Source organism: Scyliorhinus torazame, chromosome 11 (genome assembly GCF_047496885.1).
Source record: "Scyliorhinus torazame isolate Kashiwa2021f chromosome 11, sScyTor2.1, whole genome shotgun sequence".
Classification (NCBI taxonomy): Eukaryota; Metazoa; Chordata; class Chondrichthyes; order Carcharhiniformes; family Scyliorhinidae; genus Scyliorhinus; species Scyliorhinus torazame.
The window spans coordinates 48,220,204-48,236,495 of NC_092717.1; the positions used below are offsets into that span (position 1 = coordinate 48,220,204).

Below are 16,292 nucleotides of genomic sequence, written 5' to 3' on the forward strand. Positions count from 1 at the left end.
AGGTGTATCTACACAACCAAAACCACAGCAGACTCCACCAGAAGAAAAGATCACGCTCTATAAACAATGACACAGTGAGTCAGATGGTCATTCAACCTCTGACGGAAACGTTCGCTGGCAGTACTGCAAATATCAAGCCTGCCATTCTGTTAGTAAGCGATGGAGTAGTACGGATACCGTACAACAATTTCATCACCATCAGTTGGAGCTATTGTTAATTCTAGAACTGTCAGATGTTAGTTAACACTGCTGTTAAACAGGTGTGCGTACTTAAAAATGTAATTTATTTTCAGGCAGGAAACACAGGCGTAACTTTGAACAAGAAATTAATCGAATCCCCTTCTGTGTGCTGTCATAACTTTGCCAAATGTTTACACACGTGGACAGGGTTATCACCAGGCCTCCAGTGAAGCTATGGCACTGGAGTGAGCGCATCTCTGACGTACAAGAAGCCGTGTGATTCCGTTTTCAAACTGCGGTATGATTGACATTTGCAAGTTTTGAATCTCCGTGGTGTTTTTTTTAGTTTCCAGAATCTAATAACAAGTGCTGCAGAACAGTCATGCCGGAGAAACTGATAAGAAAGCAAATAGCCTGAACTCCTGCCAGTGGCAATGCTAACCATTCAAGTAGACTCAGTGTGAAAGACGGTTCCCTAATTCTGACACCAGGATGATGCACAAAATAAAAGTTATTTCCTCTGGTTACTCAGCAAGTTCATTGAACAAATAGCCATAGCGATACAGACCAGCATAGGTGTCAGATTCAATCCCTGTGCTGATCTCGGCTAAAATGGTTGCACAGGCATGACAACCAGCCTCAGTACTTCAGAGCTGGGGAGGCAGAAGAATGAATCGACCAGGGATTCCACTCCTGCTACTTATGCAGCGATCCCCAACCGGGAAGGTGCTCGGAGAAGGAATGGAAGGAAATAATAAACTCCTCCTGATAATGATGCATTCAAAATCAAGGTTGAAAATGTACTTGGATAGAAGGTCATGGTCTCAGAAGAGCACGCAGATGCACAGACTACATCCTCACACTGAGGCAGAAAGGCACTGGGACTAAAATTCTGTGGCTGTGCCTTTTTAGTGTCGGCAACACTGAACTATTGGTAGAAATGTGGAGACAGGGCAGCCCATTGTAAGTCCTTAGCTCTGGGCTTAGCAGTGACATTATTGCTTCTGAGTCAGGAGCTCGTGAGTTGAAGTTCCACTCCGGAGGTCCGAATGGTCACTGGAGTCTAGTACGGAGGGAGTGCTGCACTATCAAGGGTGATGGACAATTAAATGAAGCCCACTCTCTCAGATGGATATAAAAGGTGCCGTTGCACTATTTCAAAACAACAGGGAGTTCTCACTGGTGTCCTGCCAATGCTCGCCTGTCAAACAACAATGAGGCCTGCCGACGTGCAATTTGGTGCTGGAATTTTCTAGGCAACCAAAATTAGCTACAGAGAACTTTGGGGCATCTAAGGTCATGAAAGATGTTTAAATGTAAGTCCTTAGTTTTATTTTAAAGAGGACCGCGATGGGCAGAACATGGGTTTGATAGAACGGCAATGCCCCAGGTATGAGGGTTTGGGAAAGGGTTCCAGCCGAGAAAGGATCACTTGGAAGGATAAGGCTGAGATGATGAGGCTGGAAATGGAATGGCCCAAATGTAAGAAGGAAAATGCACAGGTACCAGCAGGAGCTGACAGAAGCGGGAGAACAACAGCAGGGTTGTGGCGCATCAAAAGCGAGTTCATAGAAGAGAACTGACTGACTGGTTTATCTTGTATGGGGAAAGGGTCAGTCATCATCCTCGCAACATGAACAAATGAGGAACGAGGTGGTTTGACATAAGCTAGGTGCAGCTAACTGCATTCCTGAAACCATGCTCACAAAATAATTGAGAAATACCTCAATAATTAGTAATGGCATCTTCTTGGCAAGTGTTCAATGGTATATTGGAAAGAGGACATTTTAAGCGATTTTATTTTGTCCAGTATGGAAAAAAAAAATTCTTCTGTAGAAATTCCATTGCTGGTATTGATCGTGCGAGAGTTCCATTTGCAGTTAATCCTGCCACTCTGTTACTCTGAGTTTGATTGAGAAAGCTTTGGGGCAATGACAATAAAGGCGTGCCAAATGTGGATGAATTATGTTGATCTTTGGTAACCATGTAACTGTTTCTATGGTAACTATTGCTCTTTGAGTCCGATTGCTCTGAGGGAACAAACTAGAAGCAGAGAATCAGAAAGCACAGCATGGGGCATTTGGCCCATTGTGTCTGCATTAATTAGCACTTTGAAAGAGCTATTCTATCAGTTTGGCTTCCCTGCTCTCTCCCCATGGCCTTACAAATTTTTCCTTTTAAGTATATATTCAATACCCTTTTGAAAGTTACCATGGTGACTGCTTCCACCACCCTTTCAGACATGTGCTGCTGATCAAAACAACTCGCTGCAGAAAAATAAAACATCTCCTCATCTCCCTTCTGGTTCTTTGGCCAATTACCTTAAATCTGTGTCCTCGCACCTGGGGGTGCAGGTTGCTCGGGATTGGGGGGGGGGGGGGGGGGGGTGCCTCCGTAGGTACAACATTTCTAGTTTGGTGGGGAGGGTGAAAGCTGATCTGGCAAGGTGGGATGGTCTCCCTCTGTCACTGGCGGGTCGGGTACAGGCGGTTACTGTTTATTTTCCAATGTCTGCTGATTTTATTGCCAAAGACATTTTTAAGAGAGATTGAAGGGACGATTACCTCGTTCATATGGGAAGGGAAGGTGGCCAAAATTAGAAAGGTGCTACTATAGAGGGGTTGACTCCCAGTGGGTCAGAATGGAGGAAAGTTTGTATAGGGGATCGGGATTCAAGGCACTAGCAACAACGCCGCTCCCGACGGCCCCGGGGAAATACTCAGGTAGCCCAGTAATAATAGCTTTGTTGAGAATTTGGAGGCAGTTTCCCCAGCACTTCGGGTTGGAGCAGGGTCAAAGGAAATGCCGATTTGGGGGAATCATATATTTGAGTCAGGGCAGTGGGATGGAAATTTTCGGAGATGGGAGGAGAAAGGAATTAGGACACTAAAAGATTTGTTTCTTGGGGGTCGGTTTGCAGGATTGAAGGAGCTGGGAGAAAAGTATGGGCTGGAGCAGGAGGAAATATTTAGATACATGCAGGTTCGAGACTTTGCCAGAAAGGAGATACAGAGCTTCCTGATAGAGCCGACCTCCACATTGCTGGAGGTGCTGACGACAGGGTGTCTGGAGAGGGGGGTAGTGTTGGCGGTTTACGGGGCTATTTTGGAAGAGGAGAAGGCACCACTGGATAGGATCAAGGCAAAGTGGGAGGAAGAGTTGGGAGAGGGGTTCTGGTGTGAGGTGCTCCGGAGGGTGAAAGCCGCCACCTCGTGCGCGAGGATGAGCTGGCTCTTTCAGGGGGTAGAAGATGTGTGTGAGCGTTGCGGCGGGGGGGGGGGTCGCAAACCACATTCATATGTTTTGGTCCTGTCCAAAGCTGGAGGATTACTGGAAGGAGGTGTTTGGGTAATCTCTAAAGTTGTGCATGTGAAACTGGACCTGGGCCCTCAGGAGGCCATATTCGGGGTGTCGGACCAGCCGGGGTTGGGTGCGGAGGCAGATGTTGTAGCCTTCGCCTCGTTGATCGCCCAAAGCCGATCTGTTGGGATGGAGATCAACCTCTCCACCCTGTGCCCTGGTGTGGCGGGGGGACCTGCTGAATTCTTGACTCTTGAGAAGGTCAAATTTGAACTCAGGGGAAAGATGGAGGGGTTCTACAATTCATGGCCGTTATTCATTATACACTTTCGAGAATTGGATTACATCGAACATTAGGTGAGGGGGGTGGTTGGAAGGGTTGGGGGCCAGTGGACTGTATGTGTTAGTGGTGACTATGGGTGATTCCGGATTCCTTTTTGTTATTTGTTTATGTTAACAGCTGCAGAATCCACGCACTGTCAGCTATCTCTCCCTCTCTCTTAATTGACCATGTTTGATTTCCTGCAAGTTATCAGCTCGGCTCAATTGGAGTCCCATCTTTGAGTTAGAGGGGGCAAGCCTATATTCAGACTAGATTATTTCAGTGCTCTCCTGGCTGACTGCTGATCTTCCGCCCTCCAAAAACAGCTCATTCAAAATTCTCTTGGCCCCGGTCCTTAAAAAACCTTGATTTCAATTTCTTATCCTTCTGTTTAAATCACCCCCTGGCCTGCCGCCCCATCCCTATCTCGGTAATCTCCGTCATTCCTACAATCCTCTGAAAGAATCCAATCCTGACCTCTTGCCGTTCCACCATTTGGGGCTGCCGTTTGGGGGTTTGGTGGGAGGATGGGATTGTTGTTATTGATATGGGGATTGACATTGCATTCGTTACTGATTACTGTTCATTGTTGGTGGGTGTGAATTTGGGAGAAAATGAAAAAGGAGAATAAAAATATTTTATTTACAAAAGAAAAAAAAATTCTGTCCTCGTAACCGTAATAAATGACCCAACCTGACAATGGTGGGCAAAGGAAATGGTGGAAGGGCAAGAGGTTAGGATTGGATTCTTTCAGAGGATTGTAGGAATGAAGGAGATTACCGAGATAGGGATGGGGCGGCAGGCCAGGGAGTGATTTAAACAGAAGGATAAGAAATTGAAATCAAGGTTTTAAGGACCAGGGGCCAAGAGAATTTTGAATGAGCTGTTTTTGGAGGGCGGAAGATCGGCAGTCAGCCAGAAGAGCACTGAAATAATCTAGTCTGAATATAGGCTTGCCCCCTCTAACTCAAAGATGGGAGTCCAATTGAGCCGAGCTGATAACTTGCAGGAAATCAAACATGGTCAATTAGGAGAGAGGGAGAGATAGCTGACAGTGCGTGGATTCTGCAGCTGTTGACCCTAGGAATCAGTGTGGAACATCAGGTTTTATTTGTGTCCTTTGGGCTGTCAGCAACCACCATGACTCTTCCAGAGACACATTCTACCTCACTCCCATCCAAATGCAAACATTGATATACGAGCCTTTCAAGAATGGAACGGTGTGCATGTGAGGCCTGTTCTCAGACCATGGAGGAGTCAGGTATGTGAATGATTATCCAGGTTTGATGGTCACAGAAGTCGATGGGATGGGGAATAGGGGGTGAAACAAAAAAGTAACCGATTTGGATATGATGGAAAATTAATATTGAGCATTTGATGAAACAGAAACAGGTGACTGCAGATCACTGCTATTTACCTGTTGAGATAATTCTGGTACAGCAAAGAAGGATCCACAGCATGTCAGGGCCTAAGGAGAAAGGGGTAGATAATCTACTTAGTCTAATCAACAAAAGTAGTTGCCTCTGCCAAAACAAAACCGTCACATCCTAAAAATGATAACATCCTTTAATAGGTAAATAGAATTACATAAAATGTAGAATAGACAGGCCTACTGTTCTCTGGTGGCATTTATGTTCAACATGAGCCTCCTCAGACCTAGATTTTTCCTCATATACTTATATAGCTTTCCCTTCGACACATCATGCTATTCACCTCAACTGCTCCTTGTGCCAGGTTGTTCTAGCTCAATGTTGACTTTTAAATACAAACCACCATCTGATTTGTCAAATAGCCACTAGCAACACCATGGTATTGAGCACTTTTTATATCAATCTACAGTTACTTTGGATCCACTCAAAACGCTGGACTGGTCAATGTTCACAATGGCTGATGCCTCAATGTCTGAAATCCATGCCTGCATTCTTGCTGAAAATTCTCAGCTCACTCCATGGCATCCAGTGATTGTGGCCAGGTGGTGACAACCTGCTTTACTACCACGACAAATTCATCTTCCCTCTGTACAAATCCTCTGTTTAAAGCGCTGCAGCATTTGAGTGTGATTCGTCACGGATTTAAGGTAATTGGCTAAAGAGCCAAAGGTGAGATGAGGAGACTTTGTGACGCAGTGAGTTCCTCTGGTCTGAAATATTCCGCTTGAAAGTGTGGTGGAAGCAGATTCAGCAATAACGTTCAACCGGGAATTCAGTAAGTGCTTGAAACAGAAAAATTGATATTTGTTATGGGCCAGGGTTTAGAGAACCCCAAAGTGTATCATGGAGTTCACCTGACCCACAACTTTTAATAGATTGTGGTATGGGGAGCACACGGCCCACTCTACAGGTGTGGTACAGCAGAAATCGAAAAGTATTTTTTAAAAGCAAAACAATGTTTATTCCATGAACTCAAGTTAACCTTTTCAAAACATACAGTGAACATCTTAGCAACCATCAATTCAAATATAACCCCCAAAGAATACAACACTAAGTGATCCTTAATAACTTCCCAAACAACATCCAGAAGACAGAAGAAACACCTTTTAACAGAAGCACATTAAGTTTACATTCACTACTGAGAACATTTATAATTCTGAATTCATCAAATGATCAAGAGATAGTCTTTTCATGGCAGAGAGATCAACAGTGCACCTGCTCTGTCTGGCTTCAGCTCCAACACTGAAAACAAAACTAAAACACACCCTGCAGCAAACAGCCTAAAACAAAGTAAAAAGCTGGCAGACAGCCCAGCTCCACCCACTCTCTGATATCACTGCAGTAGTGAACACCAATTACTTAAAGGTACTCTCACTACAGATATTTATATACACACCCATTTATAAACACCCATTTCTTAAAGGTACTCTCACATGACATAAGGCTATATGGAAAGACCAGGCAAGTGAGACTAGTTGGATAGCTTTGCCAAAGAGGCTGCATGGGCACAGTGGGCCTATGGATTCACTGATTTAAATCACACCCATGTAAGCAGCTGAGCAGAGTTGCTGGGCATTGGCCAATATATGGAAGGTCATGAAAATTACACAGAGATGTTAAAGATAAGTGTTTTAATTTCTTAACCTATTTTCACAATATTGTTCCTCCTGCTGGCAATGTAAATCCTTTACAGTTGATATCTATTTGTGATAAATTGCATGTTTCCTTTGCTCCTCATTGCATTACTGGCACCAATGGCCTTCGCAATCTCTAGGAATTAGACCTTTCCCAAATTCTGCTATCTGAGTGTTCAGAAGGTAAAGGGGGTCGAAGGAGAGATGTCAGGCAGGTTAAGCTTTCCTCAGGAGCGCCGCTGCAATGTCCAGGTGGCTGTGGCACATGGCTGCGTATGAGAGGGCAGCGCTGTCCTTGGTCTCGGCCACTGCCTTGGACATGCTGATCCATGGCTGAAACCTTCGTCCCCAGGGCCTCCACCGTGGACACCACCCTTGTGGTGTTGGCTTGGATGGCACGCACAGCCGGCACCACCTCCTGCTCCTGCACATGATTGGACTCCTCCACATGTGCCTGCAGGTGCTGGATGCTCCCCGACATCCCCTCGTGGAGTCCCTGGCTCTGCGATTGCATCTCCACAATCCAGAAGCCTGAAACCTGTCTGGACGGCAGCTAGTTCCTGGGGTCGACCCGCCCTCTGAATATCCGCCCCCTCGGGAGTTCCTACCTCCACCTGCTGTACTGGAGCATGTGTGTGGTGCGCACCAGAGAGTGCTCCAGGAGCCTCTTCACTAAAGTGCCCAACCGAGGTGGAGGGTGTTGGAGATAGCTGAGACGGGAAATCTGTGTCATCCTCGGATTCAAACTCCGGGGTGTCCTGGGACTCCGGTTGATGGCTCGCGTCCGTGCCGGCACCTGGGGTTCTGGCTGTGACTGGGGTTGGGGAACACCAAGAGGGCCCGCCCCATCACCATCAGCACCTGCACGATGCATGATTAGACTGCAGGCTGGGGGGAGTGGTGGTGGTGGTGGTGGGGGCATGTTTTGGGAGGGTGGGTGCTTGCGAGGGGGGAGTAGGGGTTGTGGTGGAGCGGGGGTGGTGTGGGTGTGATGTGAGGGCGAGGGTAGTGTGAGGCGGGGGCGACACAGAAAACGCACAGTGTTAGACAGTCCAACCGATGCATGCAGCCCAGGGGGTGGGTAGCTGGAGCCGGTAAGGGTGCCAGCAAGTGGTGCAGGGTGGGGGTCATCCGCCCTGCGGGTAAGGGTTGAGTTACGAGAGTGTGGGATGGGGGTTGGTGTCAGGGTCACAGTGCTGCCTACTCACCCTGGCCGCCTGAGCCCTGAGGAGGTTGTGCAGTTTATCTCCCGCATTGCTGGCCAGTCCGGACAGTGTTGCTGTTGGCACAGACCACCTCTGCCACCTGTACCCAAGCACGGCGAATGGTGGCTGGCAGCCTCCTACCCGGTCCAGAGCACACTGTCGCCCGTTTCTCCTTCATGGCGTCGAGCAGGGTCTCGAGCTTGGCGTCCGTGAGATGGCATGCTGCTCTCCTCGCTGCCGTTCTGTTGGGTGGATGTTGTGTGTGGAGAGTGCAGTGTGTATATGCGGCTGCAGCTTGTCAGCCTCCTGAGTGTCAGTCGCGAACCAGCCGAATCCCACACCATTTCCCATTGGAATCGATTGTTTTCCATGTGGCACCTGTGCTAGCCCCATAACGGTCACTGACTCGGCCCAGCTGCAGTGCCAGTTTTGCTGTGGTGCAAGTCCACTAATCCTGCGCCGATGTCAATACTTAGTCTCAGGAACGGAGAATTCCGTCGGGGATTTGATAGAGGATGGGAGCGGATATGGGCTGCAGTTGGGCCAGCTGACCTGGAAATAGGTCGGAAGCAACCACAGGAGCTACCAGATATCGAGGCAGCCTGTTTAAAAGGCCCGCTTGGTGCTTTGGGACTTCCTCCTTGTAATAGAAACAGAAAGGCCCCAAGCCCTGAACTTTGTCGTTGTCTGGAAACCTCACAACCCATCACACTCCCCAAGACAGTCCATGTCACCTCATCCATCCCCATCCACCCACTATGGTCCTTCATGCCCACATGCCAAGCTATGCCATCCACAAACCCCTTTACCCCCTCCTGCCAATGTTTCCATGCACGCTCATGGCCCCTCTCACCCCGATCACAAGCTATGCCTCCACCTGCTCCCTATGGCCTCATGACCCCCATGCCAAGCCAAGGGAGTTCCATGTCCTTTCACCCACTATAAACTGTATAGAACCAATGAACCCTATGCTGATAATAGGATTGATATTTTTTCCTGGGGTTCAGATGTTTTCTTACTGTAATTAATTTCTGGTCTCTCAGCCAAGCCTCATTATGTATTCTTTTTTTTAGAAGATATTTTATTCCAAAACATACATAGCATCAACAGAATACACAATCCATCAATGCATACTCAACAGTTTGTTCAGTTTTTCCCATTTTAGTCCCTACCACTCCCCCTGCGATGTACAACTCTTCAAGTAAAGTCAATAACGGCCTCCACCGCAGCTCAAATCCCTCTTCTGACCCCCTCAACTCGAACGTGATCTTCTCCAGCCAGAGAAATTCGTACTGTCAGGCCGTCACCCATGGTAGCGTATCCGACCTCCAATTCAACAGAATCCTTTGCCGAGCAATCAGAGAGGCGAAAGCCACGACATCTGCCTCCTTTCCCTCCAACAGCTCTGGCTCATCCGACACCCCAAAGATCGCCACCAGATGGTCCTGCCTGACCTCCACCCCAACTACCCTGGATAACGTCCCAGGACACCTCCCAGAGGCTCTCTAGCTCCTCGCAGCTCCAAAACATGTAAGCGTGATTGGCCGGCCACCACCCACACTTCCCACACCCAGCGGTCACCTGCTGGAAGAATCCACTCATCCTCGCCCGAGTTATGTGCACCCTGTGCACCACCTTGAACTGATTCAAGCTCATCCTTGCACAGGAGGTTAAGTTAACTCATTACATAGCTTCACTCCAAAGTCCCCATCCTATCGCCCTTCCCAACTCCTCCTCCCACTTACGCTTTATCCTCACCACCTGTGCCCCACCCTGCTCCCCCAACCACCCGTACATGTTCCCAATCCTACCCTCCCCCAAATCATCAGGGAGCAGCAGTGACTCCAACAACCTGTGCTCCGGTTACTGGGGGAACATCTGCCATTCCTTTCCCGTGAAGTCCCACACCTTTCATGTACCTAAACTCGTTACCCCTCAGCAGCTCAAATCTCCCCTGCAACTAATCCAGCACCCCACACCGCCCCTCCAAGAATATATCCCTAACCCGCTCTAGCCCCGTGTCCCTTCGCCTCCCTTCACTTCCCATACATCCCATCCACCCCCCCCCCCCCCTGCTTAAACCTGTGGTTCCCCCACAGTGGCGTCAGCATCGACATTTTATCCAGCTTGAAATGCCTCCTAAACTGGTTCAATATCCTGATCGTTGACTGCACCACCGGACTCCCCGTATACTTCCCCGGAGCTAACAGCAACAGGGCCGTCACCAGGGCCCTCAGACTAGACCCCCTACAGGACTCTTCCTCCAACCTGATCCATTCCGTCCCCTCCTCCTCCACCAATGCCTCAACTTCTCCACATTCGCAGCCCAGTAATAATAGGTCAGGTTTGAGAGCACCAACCCCCCCCCCTTTCTGTCTTTGCCTCTGCAACAGAACCCTCTTCACCCTTGGTACCTTCCCCACCCATATAAACTCCAAGATCAGTGCCTCCACCCTCCGGAAGAAGGCCTTCAGGAGAAACATTAGGAGAGTCTGAAAGACAAACAGGAACGTTGGCAGTACATTCACCTTTACCAGCTGCACCCTCCCTGCCAACGTTAAGTGCAAAGTGTAACACCTCTGGAGATCCCCCTTAACCACTTCCACTAAAGCTGTCCAGTTCCACCTATGCATCGTGGCCCACTCATGCGTTATCTGAATTCCCAAAGACCTGAACCGCTCTCTTGCCGCCTTAAACAATAGTGCCCCCCACCCCGCTACATTCACCGGAAACAACTCGCTCTTTCCTACATTCAGCTTATACCTGGAGAAAGCCCAAAACCTCTTCAGCAAGGCCATGATTCTGCCCATACTCTCCAGCGGGTTCGAAATGTACAATGTACACCTGGTGCTCCCTGTCCCCCCTCACAATCTCTCGCCACTTGGCCGACTCCTGAAGGGCGATTGCCAAGGTCTCGATTGCCCGCGCAAATTACAATGGTGACAGTGGGCATCCCTGCCTCGTTCCCCTGTGTACCCCGAAATATGCTGTACTCATCTTGTCTCGCACACAAAAACGCATCCATGCCACAAACGTCGGCCCAAACCCAAACCTATCCAGAATTTCAAACAGGTACCTCCACTATACCCATTCAAAGGCCTTCTCCGTGTCCATGGATACAATAACCTCCGATGCCTGTCCGCGATGGAGTCATAACTACATTCAACAGCCTCTTAATGTTGTGGGAGAGCTGCCTACCCTTCACAAAACCTGTCTGGTCCTCGGAGACCATCTCTGGCACACAACCCTCCAACCTACACGCCAACACCTTTGCCAATACTTTCACATCCATGTTCAACAAAAAGATGGTCATGTAGGACCCACACTCCAGTGGGTCCTTTGCCTTCTTCGGGATCAATGAAATCAACGCCTGTGACAACGTTGCTGGCAACTCACCCCTCTCCACTGCCTCACTAAACATCCCCAACAGGTGGGGGGCCAACTCTGTCGCAAACAGCTTATAAAACTCTGCCGGAAAGCCATCTGGCCCCGGGGCCCTCCTGGTGTATTCCCTGATACTATTCATCATCTCCTTCAACCCTAGCGGTTCCTCCAATTCCTGCCTCTTTGCCTCCTCCAGCTCTGGGAACTCCAACCCGTCCAGAAACAGTCCCATGTCCCCAACCTCTCCACTCAGTTCGGCCTTATACAACTTCTCAAAGTCCCCCCTGAACACCTCATTTATCTTTTCTGGCTCCGACACCAACTTCCTCTTCTCCGCCCTCACCTTTAAAATCTCCTGAGACGCCGCCTGCTGCCGCCGTAATTGATGGGGCAACATACATCTTCTCTCCATACGCATACTGCACCCCCTGCATCCGTTGCAACCTGTCAAACTGTCCCTGCACCTCTTCCTCTCCGTCAACAACTCCTTCGTCGGGGTCTCCCGAGTATCTCCTATCCACCTAGAATATCTGGTCTAACAGCCACCTGTGCCCCTCTCCCCTCCTCCTAGGGGCTGGTTTAGCACAGTGAGCTAAATCGCTGGCTTGTAATGCAGAACACAGCCAGCAGCACGGGTTCAATTCCCGTACCAGCCTCCCGAACAGGCACCGGAATGTGGCGACTAGAGGCTTTTCACAGTAACTTCATTGAAGCCTACTTGTGACAATAAGTGATTATTATTATTATTCCTATTAGCCTTAAACAGAATAATATCACCTTGAACCACCACCTTCAAAGCTTCCCAGCCATCCCATAAAAAATGCCAAAACCAACGCCTTAGAGCCGGAGCTGCCCCGTGTGCGACCACTCACTCCTTGGCCGCTAACGGAAGTCCTCATTATGCATTCTTGGCTAAAAGCCTTGACATCGTTTGGAGTACTGAAACACCCAAGGCTGACAGAAAACATTGCTTGATTGACAACTCTGGCACCCTGACCAATGCTGTGAATTGTACAATATTTGCTTAAATAACATGACAAGGTTTCAGTTGCTTGCAATTTCAGCTATCGATTCTTTATAGAGAAGGATGATTGACAGTTTTATTGACCTGTAGTAAATATGGCTTTTTTTAAAGGAAAGTGGAGAGCTATCGGTGGGATGGCGATTTATAAAAAGATTTTTTTTAAAAATCATATTGTCACAATAGGGTTCAATGATTCTATACAGCATATAAATGCTGAATGGTCATGGAAGTACTATAGCTGGGTTTTGGTCATGAGGTGGTTGGGTGCATAGCTTGGCACAGGCAGCACAAGAGCTCATGATGGGGGTGCAGATGCTTGGCATGAGGGCCATAGGGAGTGGGAGAGGGGCAAACCATGGCACGGAGGACATGAGGAGCCTGCTTTTTAAAGCGTTCCCTCATGGAGATTGTAGTTCATGACATCTCTCAGGTGCCGTGAGCCATGGCTCTTTGAAAAGCTGGTTTGACTCCATGAACATTGTGCAGGACTGGGGTATGCCTATCCCTGCAACAACACCGACCAGGTCAGGAATGCTGAATATGGACTTGTTATGGGCGAGGCGTTTTCAGAACCCCAAAATGTATCATGGAGTTCAACCAACCTCTCCCTTTAATGTGTTTGTTGCTTTTCCTAGCACACGGCTTTTTCCCTAGGTGTGGGATTACAATTATGGGCACGTGGGTTTTTAAACACAAAACACTGTTTATTCCATGAACTCAATTTAACACCTTAAATAAACATTGGATCTCTTAACACCCCTTACTTCAAAGTTAACTCAGAAAATATTGCAGCAGTAAATAATTCCTTAAAATGTTCCTTCAAACTTCCAAGAGACTTAACACCTTTAAACAAAATCACATCAGGTTAAAGGATATATATTTTTTCTGTAGAATGGCAGAGATATATTAGCTTGGGTGATTTCAGCTCCAGCACCTTGCTTTCTTCATGCAGCTCTCTGGAAACCCACAGACACACACAAACTTTTTCCAACTGGCTTTCTTCCTTCAAGCAAGTCACAGCAAACCAGAACTTCTCAAGCTGCTGTCTCAAACTGGGTTCTCTTTTTAATCAGCTCTCAGCAGAACAGCCAGGCACTTTTAAACTGCTCTCAGCAAAACCAGCCAGGCACTTTTCAAACTGCAAAACAAACTGCAAAATGGCTGAACTGAGCTGAGCTCCACCCACTCTATGACATCACTGTTTTCTTAAAGATACATTGCTTCAACATCCAGTTCTTAAAGGCACTCTCGCATGACACCTCCCCCCAAGAGAAAAAAATAAACCATCATCTTCAAGATGGTTTCATTTTTCACTTTTGCACCATCCACTAAGAAATGTACACAGTAAATATACCTTTTCGTTTTTAAAAAAAACAACACATGCAAACAGGTATAATAATATAATCCATTTTTCTTTGTTCTTCTTCCTCCAACCGAAAACCTTCTCGATGACAGTCTCTTTGAACAAAGTCGCTGCACGATCCATCCATTCCTCTACTCCTCGGTATTTCTCTTTAGAATCAGATACTTTAGTTCAATCTGACCACAGAGTCCCTTGCAATTCTCCAATACGGGAACATTGGTTACCCCAAGGCAGTCAAATGCCTGTTGAAAGTCCGCTGTCCATTGAATTTTTTTTAGGTTTCTTCAGCAATTCCATCATTGGAGTAATCACGCCACAAAACCTTTGCACAGCTGTTCGATACAATCCACTCATGCTAAGAAATTGCCTTATTTCCCTTCGTCTTGAGGATAACGGAAACTCCGCAAGGAAAGTGATTCGGGCTTCTCCAAATTCACTTTCGGCTAGGTTGATCACCAAACCCGCCTCCTGAAGTCGATCGAAGAACTCCATACGATGTTTTAAATGTTCTTTCCATGTCTGGAAGTTGGAAATAAAAGCAGATTGCCCCACTTTCTCAATGCAATCCTTCAAACGTGGGATAGGATAAGAGTCCGTTCTTGTAACTGCATTCACCTTTCGATGGTCCACACACAACTGTTGGGTACCATCTAGTCTAGGTACCATCACTATGGGTGAGCTCCATTGGCTGCAACCCACTTCAATTATGCCATTCTTCAGCGTACTCTCAATCTCTCTGTTAACCTGTGCTAATTGTAAAGGGTTAAGTCTATATGGATGTTGTTTGTTTGGAACAGCATTTCCCACATCTACATCTTGTATCACCATTTTAGTACTTCCTAATTTATCTCTACAAACTTGCCCATGTGATATCAATAACTCTTTCAGGTCAGTTTGTTTTTCCTCTGGAAGGTAACTTAACAATTCATCCCAATTTTTAAGAACATCCTCATTTTCAAATTTAATTTGAGGTATGTCAAATACACAGTCATCTGTATTTGGTTCGTCACTTTGAGTTAGAATCATTAAAACCTTCTTTTTCTCTCCTTCCCTTTCAAAGTACCTTTTAAGCATATTCACATGACACACTCGGTGAGTCTTCCTTCTATCTGGTGTTTTTACCACATAATCCACCTCACTTAATTTCCTTTCAATCTGATACGGTCCACAAAACCTTGCTTTTAAAGGCTCGCCTACCACTGATAACAACAATAAAACTTTATCCCCACTGGCAAAACTACGAACTTTGGATTTCTTGTCCACTACCCGTTTCATCACATTTTGTGCAACTTTCAAATGTTGTCTAGCCAATTCACCTGCTCTATTTAATTGTTCCCTAAAATTTGACACGTAATCCAATAGTGTAATTTTGGATTTCTCACCCACCAATTTTTCCTTAATCAATTTCAGTGGTCCTCTTACCTCATGACCAAAAATTAGTTCAAAAGGACTAAATTTGGTGAACTCATTAGGTGCATCCCTAATTGCAAACAATACGAATGGAATTCCTTTATCCCAATCCTCTGGATAATCTTGACAATACGCTCTCAACATTGTCTTTAATATCTGATGCCACCTTTCTAACGCTCCCTGCGATTCTGGATGGTACATAGTTGATTTAAATTGTTTTATTCCTACGCTGTCCATAACTTCTTTGAATAACTTTGAAGTAAAATTTGTTCCTTGATCCGATTGAATTTCTGTGGGTCGTCCATATCCAGTAAAGAATTGAAGTAACTCCTCCACAATCCTTTTAGCTGTAATATTACGTACTGGAATGGCCTCTGGAAACCTAGTAGACACATCCATTATAGTCAAAAGGTATTGATTCCCACTTTTTGTTTGAGGAAGCGGTCCGACACAATCAATTATGACCCTCGTAAAAGGTTCCTCAAATGCTGGAATGGGTTTAAGGGCACTGGTTTTATCACTGCTTGAGGTTTCCCTATCACTTGACATGTGTGACATGATTGACAAAATTTAGCTACATCTTTATGTAGTCCAGGCCAATAAAAATGTTTCTGGATTTTAGCTTGAGTTTTCCTTATTCCCAAATGACCTCCCACTGGTACCTCATGTGCAACTCGCAACACCTCCTTTCTATACCCTACCGGCAAGACTACTTGATGAACTTCTGCCCACTTTTTATCCGCCTGCATATGTACAGGTCTCCATTTTCTCATCAAGACATCATTTTTATGGTAATAACACTCTGGCATACTCTCAGATTCCTCTTCCGTATATGTTTTCTGATATATCTGTTTTATTTCTACATCTTTCTGTTGTAACTCCGCCAATTTTCCTGAACTAAAAATATCCGCCTCATCCTCCACCTGTTCTTGTTCTTTTTCAACCATCTGATCAAAAATCGTTTCTGATAATTGCACTTCAACTTCATCTTCACTCTTTGATTTCTCCTCTTGTCTTAACCTGTCACTTTGCGACCTTGT

At 46.6% G+C, this 16,292-nt stretch overlaps 2 protein-coding genes across 6 annotated transcripts in view; one reads left to right on the forward strand and one right to left on the reverse strand.

Annotated features, from left to right (window-relative positions):
• Positions 1-16,292, reverse strand: part of amph (amphiphysin) — a 452,493-nt gene that overhangs the window by 117,193 nt on the left and 319,008 nt on the right. For 4 of the 5 annotated variants that reach the window (XM_072467226.1, XM_072467225.1, XM_072467224.1 and 1 more), the window contains exon 12: positions 5,220-5,270. The exons of the other annotated variant lie outside the window; for it this stretch is intronic. In XM_072467226.1, coding sequence (XP_072323327.1) covers positions 5,220-5,270 — 51 coding nt within the window. The remainder of the gene's footprint in view (positions 1-5,219; positions 5,271-16,292) is intronic. 5 annotated transcript variants of the gene reach the window in all.
• LOC140386065 (uncharacterized) overlaps positions 12,951-16,292 on the forward strand; it is a 41,561-nt gene continuing 38,219 nt past the window's right edge. The window contains exon 1 of the mRNA XM_072468649.1: positions 12,951-12,972. Within this exon, the coding sequence (XP_072324750.1) occupies positions 12,951-12,972 (22 nt within the window). The remainder of the gene's footprint in view (positions 12,973-16,292) is intronic.